General features: G+C 35.4%; 2 protein-coding genes across 2 annotated transcripts; both read right to left on the reverse strand.

The window, feature by feature from the left end:
- Nucleotides 1–48: 48 nt before the first annotated feature.
- On the reverse strand, nucleotides 49–7,036 carry LOC110822275 (transmembrane and coiled-coil domain-containing protein STS1-like). Its single transcript, XM_022052347.2, has 15 exons — nucleotides 6,363–7,036; nucleotides 5,829–5,910; nucleotides 5,236–5,715; nucleotides 4,704–4,872; nucleotides 4,455–4,607; nucleotides 3,782–3,879; nucleotides 3,492–3,583; nucleotides 2,892–2,962; nucleotides 2,668–2,803; nucleotides 1,873–1,932; nucleotides 1,692–1,774; nucleotides 1,536–1,612; nucleotides 1,375–1,445; nucleotides 431–488; nucleotides 49–349 (listed from the first exon to the last, which is right to left on the reverse strand). Exons 1-15 carry the CDS (start codon nucleotides 6,614–6,616, stop codon nucleotides 236–238), a joined length of 1,998 nt encoding a protein of 665 aa, XP_021908039.2. The 5' UTR covers nucleotides 6,617–7,036; the 3' UTR covers nucleotides 49–235.
- A 929-nt stretch (nucleotides 7,037–7,965) lies between these two features.
- LOC110822482 (zinc finger CCCH domain-containing protein 44) lies at nucleotides 7,966–16,762 on the reverse strand. The gene is made up of 10 exons (XM_088217390.1): nucleotides 15,992–16,762; nucleotides 15,560–15,639; nucleotides 14,886–15,073; nucleotides 13,570–14,488; nucleotides 13,296–13,423; nucleotides 12,159–12,218; nucleotides 12,023–12,073; nucleotides 11,806–11,876; nucleotides 10,644–10,789; nucleotides 7,966–10,543 (listed from the first exon to the last, which is right to left on the reverse strand). The coding sequence occupies exons 1-10, from the start codon at nucleotides 16,426–16,428 to the stop codon at nucleotides 8,109–8,111; spliced, it is 4,515 nt and encodes a 1,504-aa protein (XP_088073516.1). The 5' UTR covers nucleotides 16,429–16,762; the 3' UTR covers nucleotides 7,966–8,108.
- Nucleotides 16,763–22,253: the final 5,491 nt, after the last annotated feature.

Below are 22,253 nucleotides of genomic sequence, written 5' to 3' on the forward strand. Positions count from 1 at the left end.
TCCTCAAATTAAAGATTTAATCCAGCAAAAAGTACCAATAAATACGTGTTCAATGGAAACAGGCAACTAAAATGATATATAACAAAAAAGTATGAGTATATGGTTTTATACAAAAGGCAAGCCAGAAAGCTTAATCATGGCTGGACATACAAGAAGTCTCATTTGGCTTTGAGTTTCCCATTTTGATACAAAAGAAAAATGGAGAGAAGAAAGAGTTGTGTAAAAACTACTACTTTCAAGAAGTGCTTTTGAAAACAGGAAAATAAGCATCCAGTTCCAGCCGCTCAAGGATCTGCTGCGTCATCCAGAGATAGGACGAGTGGCCTTCAATGAAAGAAGTTACATCAACCTGAAGAATCAAAACTATTAACAAGTCTGGAAGGGCCTATGCAAAGATAAAAGTGCAAGACAGGAAAACAGAATGACTTACATTCTCAATACCAGGATTTTCAATTGGTTGAATTCCAGCAAGTCCGTGCGTGAGCAGACTGTTCAAAATGAAAATTTGGCCATCTTTCAAGACAAGAAAGAGTTTTAACATAGCTACAAGAGAAAATAACAATCAAATAACATAGCTATATCCGAGAAGAACACTATGTTAGCTTTGTTTAGCGTACTGCAACAAACGGATAAAGTACAACTTATTACTGTGTTGTTCAGTAATCTGTTTGATAAGTTGATGATTTGGAGTAAAAGAGTTATTAGTAAAAGGAACTGTTATTAATGAAACTTGGTACAACTTTTGGAACATGATGCTTTTTACAAATATCGGGATTGTTGTTGTTCCTTGTACGCCAAATGAAGGACAGAACAGCATTTTAATTATACGGTACGACTGTTATATGGTATTTTTTCTCCTTACCATAAGTCACACTACCAAATGCTACCTAACTGAAAAATGAAAATAAATTGAAACTGCTGAGGCATCCTTGCATTTTCCCTTGATATAGATCATGGATCTTGTGACAAGGTTGCCATGCAGATGGGATTCTTGTCTAAATTGACATTACCATATAGAAAGTATCTCCACTTAAGACAAAAAAAAGTAGAGGCTAGCAGTGTATAGCCAAAAATAATTGTATTTTAAAACTGTATCCTGATTCCTGAAGATGCGATCGTTATCTTAAAGTTTAAGGCATTAATTGGATAGCTGCAACTCATGCCAATTGAAACATTTGTTGAAGCACAAACCAATACAGGCCGAACCCCCAAAAGCCCTCAATGAAAGGGGAATGGTGCAAAAATTGGCAAGGGTCAACCACAAAGATCAAATCATAAATTGATTGACAGATAAAGCAGCGTAGCAATATCATATGTGGGCAGTGATGACTTGGAATGCCTGCAATCCCTCAGTACACTGCTCATTAAGCATACCTTGCACGGAAAGCAACTCCAAGCATCCAATCATTTGTTGAGTAAGCATTCACAAATCTTCCAGCCACCATCTGCAAAGCAGCAGAAGAGAATGCTTCATAGAAAACAAAAATATATATGTAGGACAAGTGAGCATGCTGAAACAATAAATTTCTAATCACCTTTCTTGCAGCTTCCCAATTCTCGTTATTAATTGAGATGGGTGCTCCAAGAAGAACAACTCTTTCAACAAGTTCAGCTGTCCAAAACATGAAGATTTGCATTAGGATTGTTTTCAAAATGCAAAATCTCATGAACATTCAGTCTTCATGTTTTACCACTATGTTCAGTCTCAGCCAGAGTCTGGAGACACTTGAAAACCACACGTGCACCAAGTGAGTAACCCACGAGTGTAACAGGCCTGAATATTCAGTTTCATGAAGGCAATCAAGTCTCTGTTTTTTTCTTTTTGTTTCTTTCTTTATATTTTTATCCTTTTAACGGAGAAAACTCAGATACCTGTTCCCTTGCAAGCCTTTCAGTAACACTTCAGCTAGTAGTTTTCCTGCTTTATCTGATCTACAGGTACAGAGAGAGAATCTAGTTTAGAACTAATTGAGGTTACAACTGTTTAGTTGTTAGCATATAAGCTTTTAAATTTCTTAAGAAGGTAGAGACTGGAACCAAATCCTGATAGATCCAGTATAAAGAGTTACTATGCACACCCAATTGTTATATCACAAAATAAGCTACCTTCTGTAACAAAAATATTTCACTATTATTTTAGAGTCCTACACTACAACATCTTCTAATTTGTACATTTCTTCTATGTTTTCACTAAATCAATTCTTCCTTAAGGCGTGTTTAGTATTTGCTACGAATATGTGTGTGTGTGTGCGTGTGTATTTATGAAAGGACAATGAAGAAATGTAAAGGAATATAAAGTGATGTAAAATGAAAGGAAAGTTAGGGTTGGTTCTCAATCCTCCATTTCTTTTCTATTTCCTTCCCTTCCTTTTCCCTTCATTTCATCAAGACATACTATCTAATTAGTTAACAGAAAATCAGTTCTCTGGATTGACACCGTATTTATCAGGTAATACTTGCCCAGTCCATCCGAATAGCAAAATCTATTACTATAGCTGTTTCCTTGCCTATGGTAAAGCTTGACATATGGTGCTTCATTGTGGGATCTATTGATGCACATCTCAATACTACATGTTGAATACATTCACGGAGTAAGAACTAAAGGTTGTCCATTTCTTTGTTCCTATCTAATCAGTTAACAGAAAATAATAACAAAAAATTGTAGACCTGTCCACAGCAATTGCCCATCTGCTATCTATGAAATCAGCAGCTACAAGTAACGTAGCAGGCCAAGCAAATGCTGCAAGCAGTGTGCTTAATACCGTATGCATGGCTCCTTGCTTCATCAACTCCATAGCAAGTCCTGCAGAATTCAGTAGCAATATTACTATTGTCATCATTACACTGCAAGGTCTACAAATAACAATGGCTGTGAGGTCCAAAATGATTACTTGAAGTAAGCCAATCCTGAATTGCAGTGCTCACTGCAATTATATTCTTAGACTCCCATTGCAGCGCATACCTAAAAATTTATTTAGGTTGGTGATGAAATCATATTTTACCCTTAAATACCCTGAGCATTACTTTAGTTTCAAAAGAAGTACCTACGATTGCAAAGAAAATGAAGAATAAAATGAAACAAAAATGTAAACCAAGCAAATTTTTATTGCAAGTAACCATGCTACATCCAAAAAGAAGAGGCCAAACTAGCATCAGCATGCACAGAAGTAGATAATACAACAATAAACATTCTCTTCTCGACCTGCAAAAGGGAATACATGTGACTATCATATTGTTAGCAGATTTGTCACCATAATAAATGATAACCTAGAGAATGGACAAGTGAGTTTCCATATGATAGCGATTAACCTATAAAAACAAAGAGATGCAAATTAAAGTGAAAAAATCATTAGCACAAATCAAGTTCTTGTGATGCCAAATCAATATCACGAGGAATTCAGATGGAACAACGAAATTAAAGACCAATTGCAACCCACAGAAAGTACAGATATGTTTCCTTTATTTTTTCCTGAGAAGAGAAGTACAAATACCTTTCCAAGTTGTCATCCCGCCCTTCCCAAGGCCTTACATAATCTTCCTCCTCAAAGACAAATCCAGAGACTAAGATCTCAACTGCTAGCCGCTGAAATATAAGTCCAATAAAAAATGAAATTTGAGATCATTAGTTGTACATGTACAAGTATCTCTATGTAAGCACGCACACACAAGCCAGTAAATAAATATAAAATTGAAGATATTAATGGGTAGATAACTTCATTCAAAGTAAAGGGCAACGAATTATCACTCAGATTTAAAAGAAAAAGAAGACACAAAAACTTACGCCTTGGTTATGGTTTTCTCCAATAGCTTTGAACTCAAATTCATCAATACTTCCGATTCTTCTAGCCATTTTACTCCCTGTAAGTCCAGCGCCAGCAGCTGGAGTTGACTAGAGTGTTAATTAATAGAAAAACGCCACAACAAAGGTACACATTAGCAAGTATACCCCATCAACAAGGGATCTAAACTAAAACAGATATTTGAAATAGAAATATGACTGCATGTTAGGTCCCTAGGTTTATGATCTAGTTAAAGGTTTATTGTGGAAGAGGGTACAAGGCTCATTATGAGAGAATCCTGTGACCTCTTAATGATAAGGAGTTGTTAAGAGAGGACTCTTTTATCTCTGTTAAGGGCTCGTTAAGAGAGACTCCTTAACTCTCTGAGTTTAGGAAAGAAACCAACAAGCTTTTAGACAAATTCTGGTTAGTCTTTTATTCATAGATACTGCAAATTTATTCATAGGAACAAAGCAATGGATACAGAATCATCCAGTGATCAAGCATAGGCACTCTGGAAGATAATCCATGTCTCACTCAGAATGAGACTTCTCTGACTTAGGATTCTAAACATGCTTCAAAAATGTAAAAAATTTTGATGGATTGACATCATACAGGAAAGCACTACCAGGTAAAACCTCATAATGAGGGTAAAAAGCAAAATGATTGGCTCACCTCCAAATGATGCAGCAACAGCAACAGAACCAGCAACAGTTCCTGCAGCACTTGCAGCAGCAGCAAACCCACCTGCTCCAATCACAGGGACAAGAGTGCCCAATGTTGGAGCCAGAGCACTAAATCCTGCAGCAATTGCTGGAGCAGCTAATCCTGTTCAATATTAAACATGTCAACTGAAAAGTGCTCATCAATTGTTAATTTAAGATTTTTTCAAACAATAAAAAGACATTCTGTTGAATCTTATACCACCAGTGATGGCCATTAAAGTTCCTCCAGTTAATGCAGCAGCACCAATGATGCCACCACGCTTCCATTTCTCCCAACTGTTTTTTGGAGAACTTGTTTCTTCTTCCTTTGTTTCTTTTTCTTTTGCTAAAGCCATTGCAGAGCATGCAACTATTGTCTCGATGGCTTCCTAAAATGCAAAGGTTAATTTTTTTTATCATGAAAGGATCATGACTTAAAAAGGTGTTGTTAACCTGGGGAAGTTCAGCATATTTTCCCCATTGAACATAAATGTAGAAAAAGGAAAAACAATAATAGGGCCTGCAATACCAGTTTCAACACATGAAGATGCACGTTTCAGAGTAACAATTATGATTTTTGAAGCCAAATCATGATTAAGAGTGCCAAAAACTTTTCAAATTCATACATATTGCAGATTAACATACGTAATCACATTTTCAACAAGATTACTAACAGAAAACTAAAGGCACTTCCTGAATGGATAAACACTTTGAGACAACTTATTTAGAGATGGCAGGTTAAGTATACAAACCATTTTTATCCACTCAACATCAAGCCAAGTTGCTAGTAACCTTAAAGCCACACGATGCCGAGCATCATAGCCCTTTCTTTTCTGGGTATTTTTGTTGTTATCTTCATATTTATCCGCCAAACAAGCTGAAAGAAGCTCATAGAGAACATTCACTTTCCTCTCGTAACTTAGGGTTGTTACATCCTCAACAGGTTCCTCATTAAACACATCCCCATGGACACGGAATTCATCAGGATCATGTGTATTACTTTCTACCTCCAGTAGACTTTCAGAGTGCCTATCCACCTCTTCAGTGTTTGATTGTACCTCGGCAACAGAATATTTCTCACGACATTCATGTTCATATGCACGGCGCTTTTCCTTCTTAGACTCAGAAGATACAGAACTTTCCATGCTTCTTGCCATGGCATCAACGGCTTTTGACAGCGCTAGCCCCTTCTCCGAATCTTCACTAGTTTCCTCTGATAGCAACCTCAAGAACTAAAAAAACACAACACTAGTCAATAAAATGGATGCTAAATTCCAAGTGGAATAATATAAGCATAAGTTGCTGTTTGCATATTAGAGACAGAGAGAGAGGGCGATGGTCGTACTGCTCCAATATGATTCTTAGCCGGAGATGATCCAGCTGTTTCCTCAAGTCCAGGCCATGCAGCTGAGTCAATCCCCAAAAACCTACAAACGTACTTCCATTGTGAATATTTCCCAACATTTCAAAATACTGAATTTTTTCTTTCTGCATTTCCTCAATAGACAAAAAAATTGCCTTGACAGCCCGAATAAATCGTCACATAGACCCAGCTCCACCACCAATAAGAATAAAGTCGAGATTCAAATATACCGAGGTAACTTATTTCTTTAATTTTTCATCTTGAGTTTGCAGAATCAACTAAAATTAACATTAAATTACAGCTCCCTCTTAGAAAAGAGCTCAAAACTCTGGCACACAATTTATAAAATAGACTTTACTGAGTTGATTAGCCTGCTTAACATCATGAGTCAGGCAAATGAATAATGTCTAATCGACTCAATTCTCCATAATAACAGATGAAGAGACATAATTTGGTATTTAAAAGCAAAAAAGTAGGGATCAAATGATAATAATCATTTCCAGAGAACAAAAAAACCTGAATACGGGTCGCAGGAGGCCCGACTTCTCGTGAACCCAAAGGCCGGGGTCCTCGGAGACCGAGTCGCTACCGCTGCTATTGCTGCTTCGACTACAGCTGCTGGTTCGTTCCCCGGAGGGTTCATCACCTTCGTCGGGAGGACAGCCCAATGGATGGGATTGATGGATCTGGGCCTGGTGCAAAGAGATAGCGAACAGTGCCCCGGCCGCGTACCTCTGCGTGGAGGACAAACACGACGTCGTTGTTTCCATGGACTGGGTTATCTTGTCGGAAGGAAAGAAAGAGAGAGAACCACAGAGAGGTCAATTTTCAAGGCATTTGCGGAAGTGCGCTCTTTGTTTTAAGAAATTCCATTCCATGATACGAATTTTAGGAGTATTTGCAATTTTTTTTTTTTTAATTTTTTCAATTTTTGAATCGTGATGAAGCGGTCGTTTTTCGTTTTGTATGGGGCTCCATTGAAATGAAAGGTCCTTGCTGGAAACTGACATGAAGATGATGAGCCGGGTAAAACGACAACGTCTTAGTGCGAACCGGAGGCAGCAAAGACGGGATCAACGGCCGGTCCACCTGGCTTGTTCCGAAATCTCCGTCCTGGGTGCGAGAACTTGAATCTGTCTTTCATCGGAACCTGAGCGCGACATACGTAAGAAACCTGATTGTGTTTTTTTTTAAATTTGCTTTCATTTAATACATAATAATAATAAATATACACATATACTTTTATTAGTTGTTAATTTGTTTTTTGAATGCAATAATAATAAAATTAAAAGTGAATGGAATATTAAGATTACTCAATTATAATAACATAATAGTATTTTAGTAAACTTACAAAATTAATATTTTTTGTACCCTATTTATTAGCAAATGATGTATTTGTTTCTATGAATAAAAATATTTTACATAGTTATATTTATATTATTTACATATTACTTTTAAATGTCAGTTGTTATTATGTTTGTTTTTGAATGTCATCTTTCATTTTTTAGATGCATTTTATGTATAAATTTATTATCATATATAATAAATAAAACTAAGTAAAATAATACATTAGTTGAGAAATTAAGAATTCTACAGAATTGATATAAACAATTTATGGATTTTAAAATTTTAGTCAATTAATAATAACACGTATCCCTAATCAAATTAATTATTTTTTAAGTAATTAATAAATTTGAATACTAATAATTGGCAGGAGATAACTTTTTGAGAAATTAATTCATAAATTTATTTTATTTGTAATTAGCAATATAATCTTTACGTAGATATATATTTATAAATATTATATAATAACAATAATAATATAATTTTAGTTGCTGTGGAATAAAATATTGCTTTTGACTAATTCTGTCAATTAGACACTCCCTGGGAAGTGCATGAAAACTCTTATCAAGTGATAACCCGTCAAAGATTTATTTTAAGAGGATACTCCATAATAATTATTAAGCCAAATCCTTCCTACCCTTTTTAAAAGGAGAAAAAAATCATTCCCAGCTTACGAAAAGAAAGAGCCAGTATGGAATGATGCCCTGCTATCAGGTAAAGAACACTTTGTAATGATGCAAAAGACAAGTGAAAGAGTTCAAAATAATACACTATGGAATCAAGTAACTTGTATTATGGGAGTTGAATGGCCGATGCTTTTGCAAAGTTAAATTAGAGCATCAACAATATAACAGTTCCTAGTAAAAATAATGAATATAGAGCCACCAATTCACACAACTGCACGTGTAAAATATAAAATCATGGGTGCCAATAACTACATGAAGCTCCCCTTTTGCAGTATCCGCTTTCATAAAATTTACAAACTCGCTGCCCTTTGGGCGGAGGCTTACTAAGAGATCCCGTTCCGTGAGCACCATAAGATGACTGCCTATTATTCCACAAGGACCTGCCCTTACCAAAATTGGAGTCCCTGCCCAGAAAATCACGATCCCTTGAACCGGATGACCTATCACTACTGTACCTCAGCTGGCTTCCCCACGGAGCTGGATTTCCTGTTGCATTCCCCGAACTCATGCTTGCATTTTCCTGAGCCGTCGTCCCCTGACCAGTTTCCCAGCTCATATTTGTTGTTGCTTGAACTAGTGCTGCCCAGCTCAAGTTTGGATTACCTTGAACTGCACTCCAACTAACACCTGAAGGTTCTGATCCCACACTCCAAGCACTACTCACCGAGGGCGTCACTTCCCAACTTGTCACAGGCCGTGCTGGAGGTGGGATATCCGATCCTGCTTCACATTGGTTAATTGAAAGATCAATGGGCTTTTTATCTTCTTCGACTTCAGAATTTGTGATAGAAAGCCCACCGGAAACCTTTTGACGATCAAGAAAGTTGATGTGAGACAATACTAGTGGTTCATCCTTAACATTTGACTGAGATGGCATCTGAAAATCATTTGTGGAACTCAGGGCATCATTTTTCCCTAGATCGGGTGCTGGGCTTAGCCCCTCTACGGGACTAAAACAGTCATCATCAGAACCTTGTGTCAATTCCCGTAAAATTGAAGTAGGGGAAGGTAAGCCATTAAGAGATTCCATTGCTTCAACTTCAGCCAAAAGATCTGAAACAGACTCATCACAATCGTTGGCTTCTGTCATAATGGTTGGCCAATCAGATGCATTGGAGGTGGGGTGGGGTGGAGAAGAATGAGTCACTTGAGCACAACCCGAAGTTGGTGTAGCAACATGCTCGACAGCCACTTTAGGTGGTTTCAAAGAACCAGCCACAAGACTGGGGTCCCATTCCTCAACAGAAGGTTTGGCCGGAGTAGAGGAATATGTACTCCATTCTCCAGCTACTTCACGAATTTGTGTTCCACCACCCACAAGACTGGATGCAGTGCTCCAGCTAATACCAGAATCCTGAACCAAAACACTTGAAGAGACAGACTGTTTAACTTCAGTTGCCTGCGCTCCCAAATCTTCCAGGCTTGACTTTGGTGTAGGACTGGGAAGATCTGGGAAACCAATTTCTTGATTCTTCTTGGATGCTTCAAGAGACTTGGCTAGGGAATCAAAACCAGAGTTTGAATCCCAAAAATTTGATGAACTACTTACAGGTGGTCCTTTCCAATTCTGACCACAAGACTGGCTTGAATTACCCTCACTATCACCCTGTTTTTGGCCCTCTTTTTTCTTGTACGAACCCCCATCTGCACTGCTCTTGGCAGTGTTCTGATTTCCAACCCCAGAATCTTCTCTTACCTCAAGCGAAAGAGTTATACAAGGATTTCCAGAAAATATAGCTGGGGGATGGGAACTAGTCACATTAGGCTGACCAGGCAAAGAATTATCATCCTTCAATGAGTCCAGGCCTAGAAAAAAACTTATGGTCTGTCTCTCATTGGAATTAGCAGCAACATCAGCAGTCACAGTACAAGTAGAAGAATTGGCACTTGTGTCATTTGGAATTGAGTTTCTGACAAGCTCATTTTTACTATTAGTAGCACTAGCATCATTGCACCCTGAGTTCCAGCTAAGCTCCACTTTCTCAGCACGTAATGTGGCATTCACATTCCCACTGAAGCCACTATCCAAGTTACTACCTCTATCTACAGAAGCACCTGTTGACTCATGAGGAGCCAAACATTTATCATGCAGCAACTTCAATTCCTGAAGGCACTGCCCGTTCAATACTTCAGCCAACAGTATGGAGTTGCCATGCTTTTCATCCATCTTCCATATCCTCAGATCAGGAGGAAAATGTCCAGTTGTATTCCATTTACGCAGCTGAAACAAGGCAAATGGTCCATGAATTTTTCCACTTGGATCTTGATAGAGCCAAATTTTATTTGTTTCTTTTTCATCAATGGTTTGGTCCATCCCAGCAGAATGAAGCAATTCCTCTGACATGATTGCAGACGCATCAGATCTTACCACTGCTTGATTAATCTGACCAGAAGCAGTAGGTCCAATCTGGATCTTTGGTGCATTCAAATCATTCAACCCCACCAATTCTGTTCCCTGATTACATGCAGGATCATTGACTCTCTCATGGACTTCAACAGGACAATCTTTACCCATGGAAAATATTGTTTTACTTTGTCCGACGGCTCCAATCAAATTTTTATGTTCCTTATTCCCCTTGTCATTCAAGACATCACCTCCTCTTCGAGGGGAGACTGGTGTGTTTTCTTTCTTACTAAAATCAGGACCCCTTGCTCTCATGTGGTTACCTGCACAAACAGAAGATTAACAGCAAAATAGGATAAGAATAATAGGAATAATAGTAATACTAAATGAATATGCTTCCATATTTTTAATAACACTAAGAACCTTTTTTCTTCCCATCCAATTCATCTTCTGACTCATAACTTGGATTCATTTTCAGATCACAGTGTACTTCTGGGATATCAAGCAGCCGTCTCTCACGTTCCTCAGGCGAGTTCAAGAGCTCTAATTTTTCAACACATTCTCTAAGCGTGCAACATCGTCAAAGAATACTTGTCATTCACTACTATATCTTCTCAAATAACTAATAAATGGAACAGCAAAACCACTAAAAGTTTCTTTTTACTCATCCCACTACATAATCGTTTATGGAATGTAAAATTCAGAAAATAACGGTTCCAAAAAACTAGTTAAATGCCATATTCAAATAAAGATCCTATTCCTTTTTTACCTTAAACCATGGCACAAATCTACTTACATTAAAAAAACCCCATGAAGATTCAATTGAAAAGGAAAATTTTATTTTTGTTTTTGTAACAGTTTGCAGTGCGAAACTGAATTGCAGGTTTTCCCCAAAAAATGGTCGTTTTTGCCCTCATTTCAAAGAAGTTTTTGGTTAAAAGGTTTTAGAAGAACAAGCAATTTCTTTCTCTAAAAGTTTCAAGAGAAAAAGAATCTATTATAATCAGATGAGCCATGAATCATCCACTCAAATTTGAAATACATAGCTTAAGTAATTATTCCCTACGACAAAACTTAAAAAAAGAAATACTGATAGGACAAGTACAATTGGACATATTCATGACAACATCAATTTCTTTTGATATAGTGATAATAAACGACTATGTATTTCTTAGTTGTGATAATATCTCAATAATATAAAGTTAGAGAGTTGCAGCTGCTGTATGTCATGGGATCCCCAGTCCTAGTTTAATCCCTAAAACCTTTGAAATAGAATATCATTAAATAGCTATAACTGCTGCTACAATTCCCAATACAACATGCCAAGTGGTCAATAAGCGAAAACTAACAAATTCAACCTAAAAGAGAAACCTGCAATCGGAAGGTGGCTAGGAAAATCTAATTGAGGGACTTACAAGGATCGCGAGATAGAAAGGTATTAGTTTCAGTGTCCCTTTAACTTAAATTCACAACGAAAGATACTTGAGTGAACATGTATGCTTAGGAATCCGTTAAGCCAGTGCAGAAAAACCATAGGAAAAAGAAAGAAAAACACAAGCAAAAAACAGTAAATATTAAAGGATATTCTTTTCTTAGTCCCTTCTCATTCGCTCGATCACGAAGATGATTGAGTCGTAATATCTCAGCTTCCAGCCACTGTATCAGAGAAATAAATTAAGGGCTAAGCACAACAACAAATTAATTTCATAAATCTGACAAAGTTTTAAGAAACAACTAAAAGGGTACAACACAATTGTTCAAATACAACTACAAGCACTTTTATTAGAAGAAAAGGATCTTACATCGTTGACTTTCACGGCTTGAAGTGCCACAGCTTTCTCCCGAATCTCACCCTACAACCATGCACATAAATCTGCTTTGAGAAGGGGGTAAAAAAAAATCTAGGCTCAAAATTAGAGAATTAGTACACATTCATACCACAGTCAAACGTTTGATGAGCCCACATTTTATACTCTGACGTAGCCGTCTGCATTCATCCTAGGGAAAGAATAACAGATTTAACATAAATAGGTGAATTACATACTTCCAAATTAGTGACGTCACCAGAGTGTACTGATCATGAACAAAAAATACATGCTAAAGACCATGAAACAGTGTCTATATTAATGAATCCCTTTTCCAGATGAAAAGATGATTGTGCATGCATTGGTACAAGTACTAACATTTTCACTTGCATCTCTCATCCTAAATTCACATGACTTGCTAGGGAATGCAGGTGCAAAGAACTAAGCAGACTTCTCAGCACCCCAAATTCCTTACTCGCCCAACATGCTAAGAGTTTACAATAACATGTTATGGAAAAAGTAGCCCCCTTTTGTAAAAATGAAAAGGCGGGCCATTTGGCCAGATCATGTCAAGGAAATACAACATGGTGGAAAAAAGAAGACCCTTTGATCATTTTTAAGAACTCTCATGCTGTTCAGAAAATCTAAGAGGTACAATAGATTGGTTTTCTTCAACAGGATAATATGTATCTTCAAAATAACCTCATGGAGATAATTCTTCTTATTCAACGAATGGTAACCTTAAGAATTTTTTCTTTTAAATAAGTAACCTTAAGAAAATTGCTTCCACATACAGGAAACCTCAACCACACATCTTTAAGTTTTTCCAAAGCCAAGCAATGGCTAACAAAAGCATGAACATAAACCAAGTATGTTTGTCTTCTGCCCATGTTTTGTGCAAGTCAAAATACTTTATTCTACAAGCAGAGAGCAAAATGATTAATGACCCATGTTATAGCTTATCAAGGAAAGGACATAGTCGTGGTATGTCAATCAAGATGTTTTAACATAATTCATTATAAAGCTTTTCTTAAAACATGATAGCTGCTACAGTGCCCGGATAGTTGCCTGCCCTGAATTTTTACTCTTTTGGAGAAGGAAAATAATTGCTTGCTTTATTTAAGACCACATACTTAATACCAAAAGAAAAAAAAAATTATGTCATTGTAGCATGATGACAACCTGTTCATATAACATCAAACTCTGAAAGAGAATGTTAGATCTTGATAGGTTGGAGAACGGAAAATTAAGAAGCAAAATGTTTAATCACCTCAGAGAACTCCTGGTTTGAAATCTCATCAATCGAGATAACCTCTTTCTTGTCTAAATTTAATATTTGAAGCATGACATCAGTTGTTCTTGAGCCAATTTTGTAAGGTTCTGCCACCTTGCTTGTACCTGTATACAAAACCATCACCAAATCACAATCCTTCATGACCTATATTTTCACACTTGAAAAGATCAAACAAGAAATCCAGTATTTTCACTTTAATTTTGATCCTCTCTTTAAAGGAAACTCGAAGAACTGATTATTAATTTAGTACCTACAACTTGCACCAGCCTATATATATCTTGCTTTTGATCGCTACCAGAAATTCTTATGCGCACTATCGAGCCAACGACCTTCTCATGAAATTTCTTTTCATCATCAATTAGATTCTCCACTAAAGTACGTCTCAAGTATATCAAGTTAATATTATGAACATCAATTGCTGCATAATCATGAGGATTAACAAGTGGTCCTCTCTCATCAACCCTTTTACGCATTTTACGCTTCCTATCATTTCCCATTACTGGAATATAATTGTTTCCATCAGCCTCCACTTGGCAAGGAACAGCTCCAGTAACACCCACTTTGTCGGTATTAGCAGCTGGAGAATTTTCTGGAATGAGAACGTGATTTTCAATTAGCTTTAGCATTTCAAAGTGACCCACTCTTTCTTTCCCAAACAATCTTGCAAGCTTCGCATCACAAATAATTTGACATTTCTGATTTGGATCACGAAGATTGTTTATCTTCACATACTCCAAGAAAAGATTTTGGACGTCATACTTTGATAGCACGGATGTATTTCCATTATTCACATGTGCCACAAAATCCAGAAGCTCACTTGTTGCCCATTTTGTATCTTCTGGGAAATCCATCCCTTTGTCACCACCTGAATCTTCAGTACTTAGAGAGTCCATCTTGTTGAGATTTGTTGGTATCTGAGTCTTTCTCCTTTTATCATGATTTGCAATCAGGTCTGCACATGTATTATCTGAACAAGAACCTCTGTGATCATTGTGACCATAGGGGTCACTAAAATATTGCACCCTAGGAGCCATGATAGCAGTTCCTTTCCAAGGATTTTTAGCTTTCGTGAGCTCCTCTAGAGTTAGAGACAGCTTTCCTTTGAGGTAGAGCCAATACACCTTGAATAAATACTCCCAACTACTTGTGTCATCAAAGTCCACTTGAACCTGCACCAGCCAAGAGTAAAAAGCAACACAAATTACAGAATGGCACCCTTCCGAGCAAATAAACTTCTGTGGAATATATATGTATCCTAGAAACTCCAACACCCAACATAATAGTAAATTATACAACATTAGCTTCAAAACATGCTAATCGGGAAATAAGATAAAATAGAGAACTACTTCGAATAAACGAGGACTTCAATGATAGCAAAAATGAATGAACACATTATTAGAAAGATATATTGACAAGAAAAGGGGCAAGGTAGAATACATGGTATCAAAAATTCAATGGTCCTCAATTCCACATGCATGCTGTAAACATATCAGACAAGCACATGAATTCTGGTAATATTATGTCTAAAGTAAAATTGAAAATAAAGACACTGATTATTCACCATACCGTTTCATTATCCTTCTGCCCAGCATTTTCAATCAGCATTATAGTTCTCATGCAGGTTCCACAAAATCCTTTGTTCCCTCTAACACCCAAGTAATCTGCATCCTTAACGCATCCTTTGCACACAGAATATGTACAAGTGTAGCACATGTAATGACACGCCTTTTGACAACTGCTACATATGTGCCATCCTGAAATGCACGGTAATTAAACCCTCCATAAATATATTAACCAAATAGCCTAATTATTAAAGGCCAAGTCAACAACAAAAATAATAAATGGTAAGAATGTAACTACTGGAAAAGACCATGACAATTCTATAAGGAAGTAAACAGACATCATTAAACATGTGACTACCAATGCAAACAAAAAGAAATCTACCCATTTTGGTTTGTATCCAATAAACCACCTGGACATTGTAATAAGTTAAATGCCTCTTGCATGTTTAGTATGCCCCTTTAATAAGTTGATGAGGCGCAAAAAAACAAACACCTTCTATTTTTTCTTTTCTCCTTTCAACGAAAAGTGGACATTGTAATAAGTTAAATGCCTCTTGCATGTTTAGTATGCCCCTTTAATAAGTTGATGAGGCGCAAAAAAACAAACACCTTCTATTTTTTCTTTTCTCCTTTCAACGAGAAGAAGGGTAAATGGACAAAGAATATGTTCCAACGTACCACAATTCCACTTAGCCTTTGATCGAAAGAATGCATCATCACGCTTGATACAGGCAGGATGGTATGCCTTCGGGCAGCCCCTAACAAATAACAACCCGCCGTAATCAAAACTATGAAATGGGACAGAATCTAATAATAAATTACGTGGTAGTTATTAACCCTAATACTTTGGTCCGTTAGCCAGAGATATGCATTTATAAAAAGTAAGGTGTGCGATCAATTAAATATTTCTATCCAAATCAAAGTAAATCAAAAATTAAGCTCGATTTGAAGAACGAAGCTCTAGTCCATTAGTTCCAACACCACAAGTGAGGGGGAAAAACCGAAGCCGACTTACGCAATACCTCTACCTAGCAAACTAAATTTAGTTTTCACAAAACATATCCCTTTTTTTTACTGCATTTTTCAGCGATTTCCCGTAAATCCACTCACCGGCGATCACACAGCACAAGACTCCCACCATCAAAGCATATAAAACAAACGTCCTCTTCGTCCTTCTTTCTCGGCGGCGGCGCAGGAGGAGGCGTCGTTTTCGGATGACCTCTCGGCGGCCGACCCCGCCGCCTCTTCCCCGTAATCGTCTCCACAACTCCCGGCCCCGTCTCCCCCTCCTGCTTGAGCTTGACCTCGACATCCACGAGGCACCCACCTCCTCTCCCCGGCGTCTTGGTAACCCCCGCGTTCGCTGCCGCAGGAGCTCCGACGAGCTGCGAATCATCCATTTCACGGATCGTCTCGCATTGATCGATGCTCATAGCGTCGACTTCGAGTACCGAACTCTCTTCTTGGAGACGAGGCTTGTACAAGCCCGAAGCTGGCTCCACCTCCTGCTTATTCTCCAACTCCTGCTGTTGGTGCTGTTGCTCCATGCTTCAATACTAAAAATTCAAATGGAAGGAGAAGAAGATGTTGAAGACAGAAGAAAACAAAGAAGAAGAAGAAGAAGAAACAAAAAATTGTAGAAAGAATCGAAGATTGTTATTGCTGTAATCGGGAAGAGTGAGATGAATAGAAAACCCTAAGGGTGAATTTTGGGATTTTGGTAGTGAGATTATGGTGCGCGTATGAAGAGGAGACCAGTGGGCACATGGAAATGGACTGAGAAAGGATGTGACAAGGCATTGTTTGTTTGTTGCGTTTTTTTATGAGAAGAGAGAGAGAGAGAGACTTCAAGAGGAGGACGACACTTGTTGTGGGGAGTTGGGGAAAGGAAAGTTGAGGATGGTGGAAGAAAAAAATGACAAAAAAAAAAAAACGGGTTTATTCTTTTTTTTTTTTTTTTATAATTTAGTTTTTATTCATTTATTACGGAGAAAAAAGGTAGAAGCATCAAACGCGGCTCTTGCGGTCGTTTGGACTCTGGGCTTCGACTCTCTCTCTCTCTCTCTCTCTCTCTCTGTCCCTCTTTCTTTCTTTTGCTATTCAAACCCACGTGGCCAGTGGACGGTAAGTACCGAGAAAAAGGCACTGACACCGCCGTGGACCCCACTGTCTTTGAAACTTTTGCTCAATGCTTTCAACCTGACCGAACTCCGCTTCTCTCTCTCTTTCTCTCTCTCTCCTCTTTCTTTCTCTCCTTTTACCTTTCCTTGGATCTAGTTTAAAAAAAAAAAAAAAAAAAAAAAAAAAAAATCTCTCCCCCCCCCTCTTTTTTTTTCCCCGTTCATTGTCTCATCCCCGTCAATACTTTTTTTATAAAAAAAAAAATCAATCAATTATTTAAGTCTCCAGTAAAATTACAGTGAGTTTCTTTAAATTTAGTTAAAATAATTATTATTCGAGATAGTCAACAAATTTTGGAATACTTTAGGTAGGTATATTTTACTGTTAAAACCAAATAAATATATTTTTATTTAAAACTTTTATAAAAATCAAAAGTATCCAAATAAAAAATGTACAACCTGAACTGACACCCGCCACGTAAAGGCTCGGCTGGGAGGGCTGGGGCCATTCTCGACAGGCTTGTTGCCTAACAGCGAAATAACACGTAACCTGCTCTTTTTCTAAAATTGATCGAACAATGTAGCTATATTTTCTCCCACTACTCTTTCACTTCTGAACTTGTTTGGACTTGCTTCAAATTTTGCTCCAAACAATCCCAGATTACATAAGCAAAAATTGAGGTAGCAGTTAAGTTTTTTTTTTTTTTTTAAAGTTAAAATAATATATTAAAAAAATTAAATACTTTAAAAAAAAAAAAAAAAAAAGGCAGAACAACGTGGCAGAAGAAGGGAAGTGTGGATAAATTTTTTCTAAAAAAAAAAAAATTTAAAAAGAAAGAAAATCCCTTTTCCATTTTTGTATAGTCTTGGTTGGACTGGATTGCTAGTTGGATAATGGCGAGAGAAATGTGAAACCTCTGGGAGGCCGCAATCTTAAACGTGACAACTCACGAGTACGTCGTAGGGGAAGTAGAGAGTTGAAAACATTGGGAATTTAATGCGCCATTCGTACGCATACTTATGAGGAGAATACTGTGGGTAATGCCGGGCCTATGATGTTAAATCACATTTTGTCAACCATTATTTATCGTATTATATAAAAATTAAAGTAGTTATGTTTGAAATAAATTTAATGTTTATTTAAATTTTATTTTGTAAAATAATACACAAATTTTATTTTAAATTCTAAATATTTATTTAATATCAAAATTTTAATAATATATTCTAAAAAATTCATTTTTATTTGAAATTTATGGCAATTTTCACTAAAAATGTTTAATTTTTAATGTGCGGATCACTTTTGTGTTAGATGTCTCTCAGCAATACTAAAATAAATAAATGATACTATAGATATAATTTATTTTTTTTCGTATAATTAACTATTAAAATTTACAAATAAAGTGAATTTGATAAAATCGTTTGCTAAATTCGAGGGTAATAGATATGTAGCTAATTAGTTTCTTCAAAATAAATTTTATGTATTTAAAACCATTTATTCCAAATATTATAATAATTTTTACGATTTTTTATAGTTTATTTTTTAATCATATTTATTTTCTATTTCGTTATATAAATAAATAAACATCTATTTTATAGAATATTTTATAAATAGAATATAAATATTTTATTTATCACTTATTTAATATATAGTAGAACGTATAATAATTTATCTGATAGATTTTTATATAATAATATTAAAATGCTATATTTAATTGATAAAATAAATTTAATAAATTCAAATTTAATTAGTGATAATAAATATTTTACAGATAATTTATTTATTTTCGTAATTACTCAAACTCATAGCTTATATATTGAGAATATATCAAAAACAAATATGGTTTAAAGTGTAAGAATGTAAATAACTTGTTTGTCACTCATTTTCTCTCGAATATTTGCAATACTAATTTTATTAAATGAATTTTATCATAATTATAGCTATTCATTTAATTTTTAGTCAATTATTATCGTTAACTTAGTACATTTAATAAAAATTGATAAAATTTATCAGTAAATCTTACTATAGTTGGTTATAGGAAAAAATATATATAATATCTTGCTATATTCTATGTGGGTTCTTTTTCATATAGGAGGGACCTGTAAGGGGTTGAGTCAAATGATTGAGGGTGAAGTTAAACAATTGAACGGTGACGATCGGGGTACTAGGATGAACAACTACGATTTAGTTGGGCGGGGTATATAAAAGGGTAGACTGAGGATAACATAAATAAAAACGGGGGGAGGGGGGGAGGGACTGGACGAAAGAGAGAAAGAGGGATTTAGGAGACTGGAGAGGCAACTGAGAGGGAAGTACGAGTGAAGGAGATTTCTACTAATCTAAAAGATGATGGAAGCAAGAGGTAAGTAAATTCAGAATTTAAACACTATCATGGTAACACAATGTGAATTTCTTTCAGGTTTACTATATAAATGATTGCTGAGGTTTAAAAAGGTAAAGAAATGAAAAGCGAAGGATAATACGACTGGAAATGATGAGATATAAGATGAACAGGATGAACCGGAGTAGTGTGAGGTATACATTGGGAATGTATCAATGTAGTGACTGATCAGGGGTAGGGTTGTAGACGAAGACTAGCTAGTGATAAAAGGAGAAGGGAGGAAATCAGCAGCACGTTAAGAGGGATAAGTGAGGTCCAAAGTAATGATTATGCAACTTCAGTGAAAAATGAGCTTAAATAGGAAGTTAAATATTTGTGTAATAGAGTTGTAAGTAGGAGAGTAAGCCTGAGTAAAAACTGTAGAAATGTGAAAATTAAGGTCAAGTAGAGGGAGAGAAGTTGAAATTGGTTTATCTAAAGAGGCATAAATTAGTAAATAGACTTGTCATTTACTGTAAAATGACGGAAAATGAAAGTGATGAGGTTGCTAGCTTGTAATTTCGGAGCGCTGATGTTGGTGATGGTGGACTGTGGTTTTGTTGCGCTGATACTAGTGACAATAAGAGTGTTTATTTGAGTTGCCTATGCTGGCGCTCGTGTGTGTGTGTGGCCGAATAAAGGCCAGTGTGTGCTTGTGAGATGTGTCCAACATTTTTTATGGCAATGTTATTTGAACTTTGTTGCTTTTGTGTGTGTTACTTGTGTGTGTGTGTGGCCGGGCAAGGGTCGGTGTGTGCATGTTAGATGAGTCCAATATTTTCTGGTGGCGGTGTTATTGAATTTTTGCTGTGTTTATGTCTTATTGGGTGTATGGGTCATGGTGTAAGACCGATGTGAATAATTATTGTTATGTGGTTTTGCATTGATGAGTATGTGTGAAATATTAAAGGTAAATGTATTGTAATGATTCTGATTAATAAGAGAATTAAATAACGAAAAATAAAAATAATTTAGTATGGTATTCAAGTTTTACAAAAAAAATGGGAGGGTGAGAGAAGTACAGTTACGTAGGTGTAGATGTTTGAAAATGTAATATAGGGAGGGCAAGGGTGATAGTAGGTGTTGCAAGATATGAAGGATGTTATGAGGAAATGAGAGAAGAAAAAGAGGAAAAAGAAAACCTAGTTTTACATTGGATGGTGAGTGAATAATTAGGGGGTATCCTTGTTGGAGGCAGTTGAGAATGATGTTGCTTATGGTAACAACTATAGGTTAAGTAAGACTATTAGGGGACACCGGGGTAAGAGTTCAAATATTTTTTCATACTTTATTTGAGATCTGAATTTATTTTACAATGTTAGAATGTGCTCATTATATGTTATTTTCAGATGCGGTAGAATATGAGACAAAATCAAGTAGTCGGACAATACTTAGAGGAAGTGGGTTAATCAAATGATATGCATATCTTGACTTACATTGGGGTTTTCATCAAATTAATTATCTTTTGTAAATAAGGTTTCTTTTCTTTTTGTTTCATTTGTCACTTTGAAATTATTGGTTGTAAAGTGAGATGTTGAGATTGATTTAAGTAAACCTAATGTGTTGGATGTATATTGAACATTTACGTAAATAAAATATTTGGTTGAGTTCATGAGCGGTTATGAATGGATGATAGGTAGATTTGTGCCCATGAAAAGTATGTACGGCCATTATAAAAAATGTTTTATCCGATTTTAGTAATTTATTTATTTTTTAAATTATAAATAATTAATTTATTAATCTAAATTATTAAAACCTAAAAGATATTATAGAGAAACATGATGATTATTCAATTTATGTCAAAATTTCTGTATATAATCAATAAACGTTTACATGTAAATTTATTATTAAATTAAATTATTTTTTATTATACTTTTATTGAATTTAAAATTTTAAAATAAAAAATTTCATCATGTCACAAACTTATTAACGATTAGCTATTAAAATAATTTTTTTTTTTATTTTGAACCTACAATCAATAATAGTAAAATAAAAAAAGTTAACACACCAGCAAAATGTAAGAAAATTTTAAAAAAATAAATTGATATTATTGTCTATATTTAAAAAAATATAATAATTAAAAGTGTCACATTTAAATAACATACGACTTTTTATGATAATTTTATTAACTTATTTTTTTTTAAAAGATTATATCAAAATTTTAATTTGCATTTATTATTTTAATTAAAAAAATTAATTATTATAAAATATTTATTTTATATATCTTTATAAATTAAATTATTATTTACTTAAATTAAATATTATAAAATAACTAAAATTAAATTAAATTGTGAAATTATATAATAAATTTATGGGAATAAATTTCAAAATAATTTTTACTTACACGCATTACTTTTCAAGTATTTGTGTATTGTATGCTTTAAAATAGTAACGAGGACATTTTATCATTATAAAACAAACTAATGTACTATATCTCTTATTACTTTAATTAATTCATGTAAATATATACGACATACATTTTTATTTAATTATTTATTTTATCAATAACTAAATATTAATATCTACGTGCACTTATACATTTATAAAGTAGTAATTAATATAAGTTTTTTATATTTATCCATGTGTGTATATATTTATAGAGGTGGGCCTTGGGAGGGGGGGGGGGGGGGGGGGCGGGGGAGATGACCGCTTTGGTCGCATTTGCATGTATACACCAAATTTATTTGAATGAATATGCAAAATAAAGATATATTTTTTTTACCCAATGTAAAAGAAAAAGGTAGAAACATTCCACCTTTTTATGTTTGTTAGTGGAGGAAGAATAAAATAAAAGCGAAAGACAATCCTCACAGGCTCTTGAGTTGGGGCCCACAAAAGCCAGAGGCCTTAACAGTTGACGCAGACGTGGGATTG

Source organism: Carica papaya, chromosome 4, assembly GCF_054855325.1.
Source record: "Carica papaya isolate Zhongbai chromosome 4, ASM5485532v1, whole genome shotgun sequence".
In the NCBI taxonomy this organism is placed as follows: Eukaryota; Viridiplantae; Streptophyta; class Magnoliopsida; order Brassicales; family Caricaceae; genus Carica; species Carica papaya.

Bases quoted from the DNA above. Each gene is read 5' to 3' on its own strand.
- LOC110822482 (XM_088217390.1), bottom strand. From the start codon at position 16,428: ATGGAGCAACAGCACCAACAGCAGGAGTTGGAGAATAAGCAGGAGGTG. The intron at 15,640-15,991 runs GTGAGTGGATTT...GTTATTTGTTAG, and splicing joins CTTGTGCTGTGTGATCGCCG to GGGCTGCCCGAAGGCATACC. The intron at 13,424-13,569 runs GTACTAAATTAA...TTTTGTATACAG, and splicing joins TAGGCTGGTGCAAGTTGTAG to GTACAAGCAAGGTGGCAGAA.
- LOC110822275 (XM_022052347.2), bottom strand. From the start codon at position 6,616: ATGGAAACAACGACGTCGTGTTTGTCCTCCACGCAGAGGTACGCGGCC. The intron at 4,608-4,703 runs GTATAAGATTCA...AATATTGAACAG, and splicing joins TTTAATGGCCATCACTGGTG to GATTAGCTGCTCCAGCAATT. The intron at 2,963-3,491 runs GTATTTGTACTT...ATAAATTTTTAG, and splicing joins CGGGATGACAACTTGGAAAG to GTATGCGCTGCAATGGGAGT.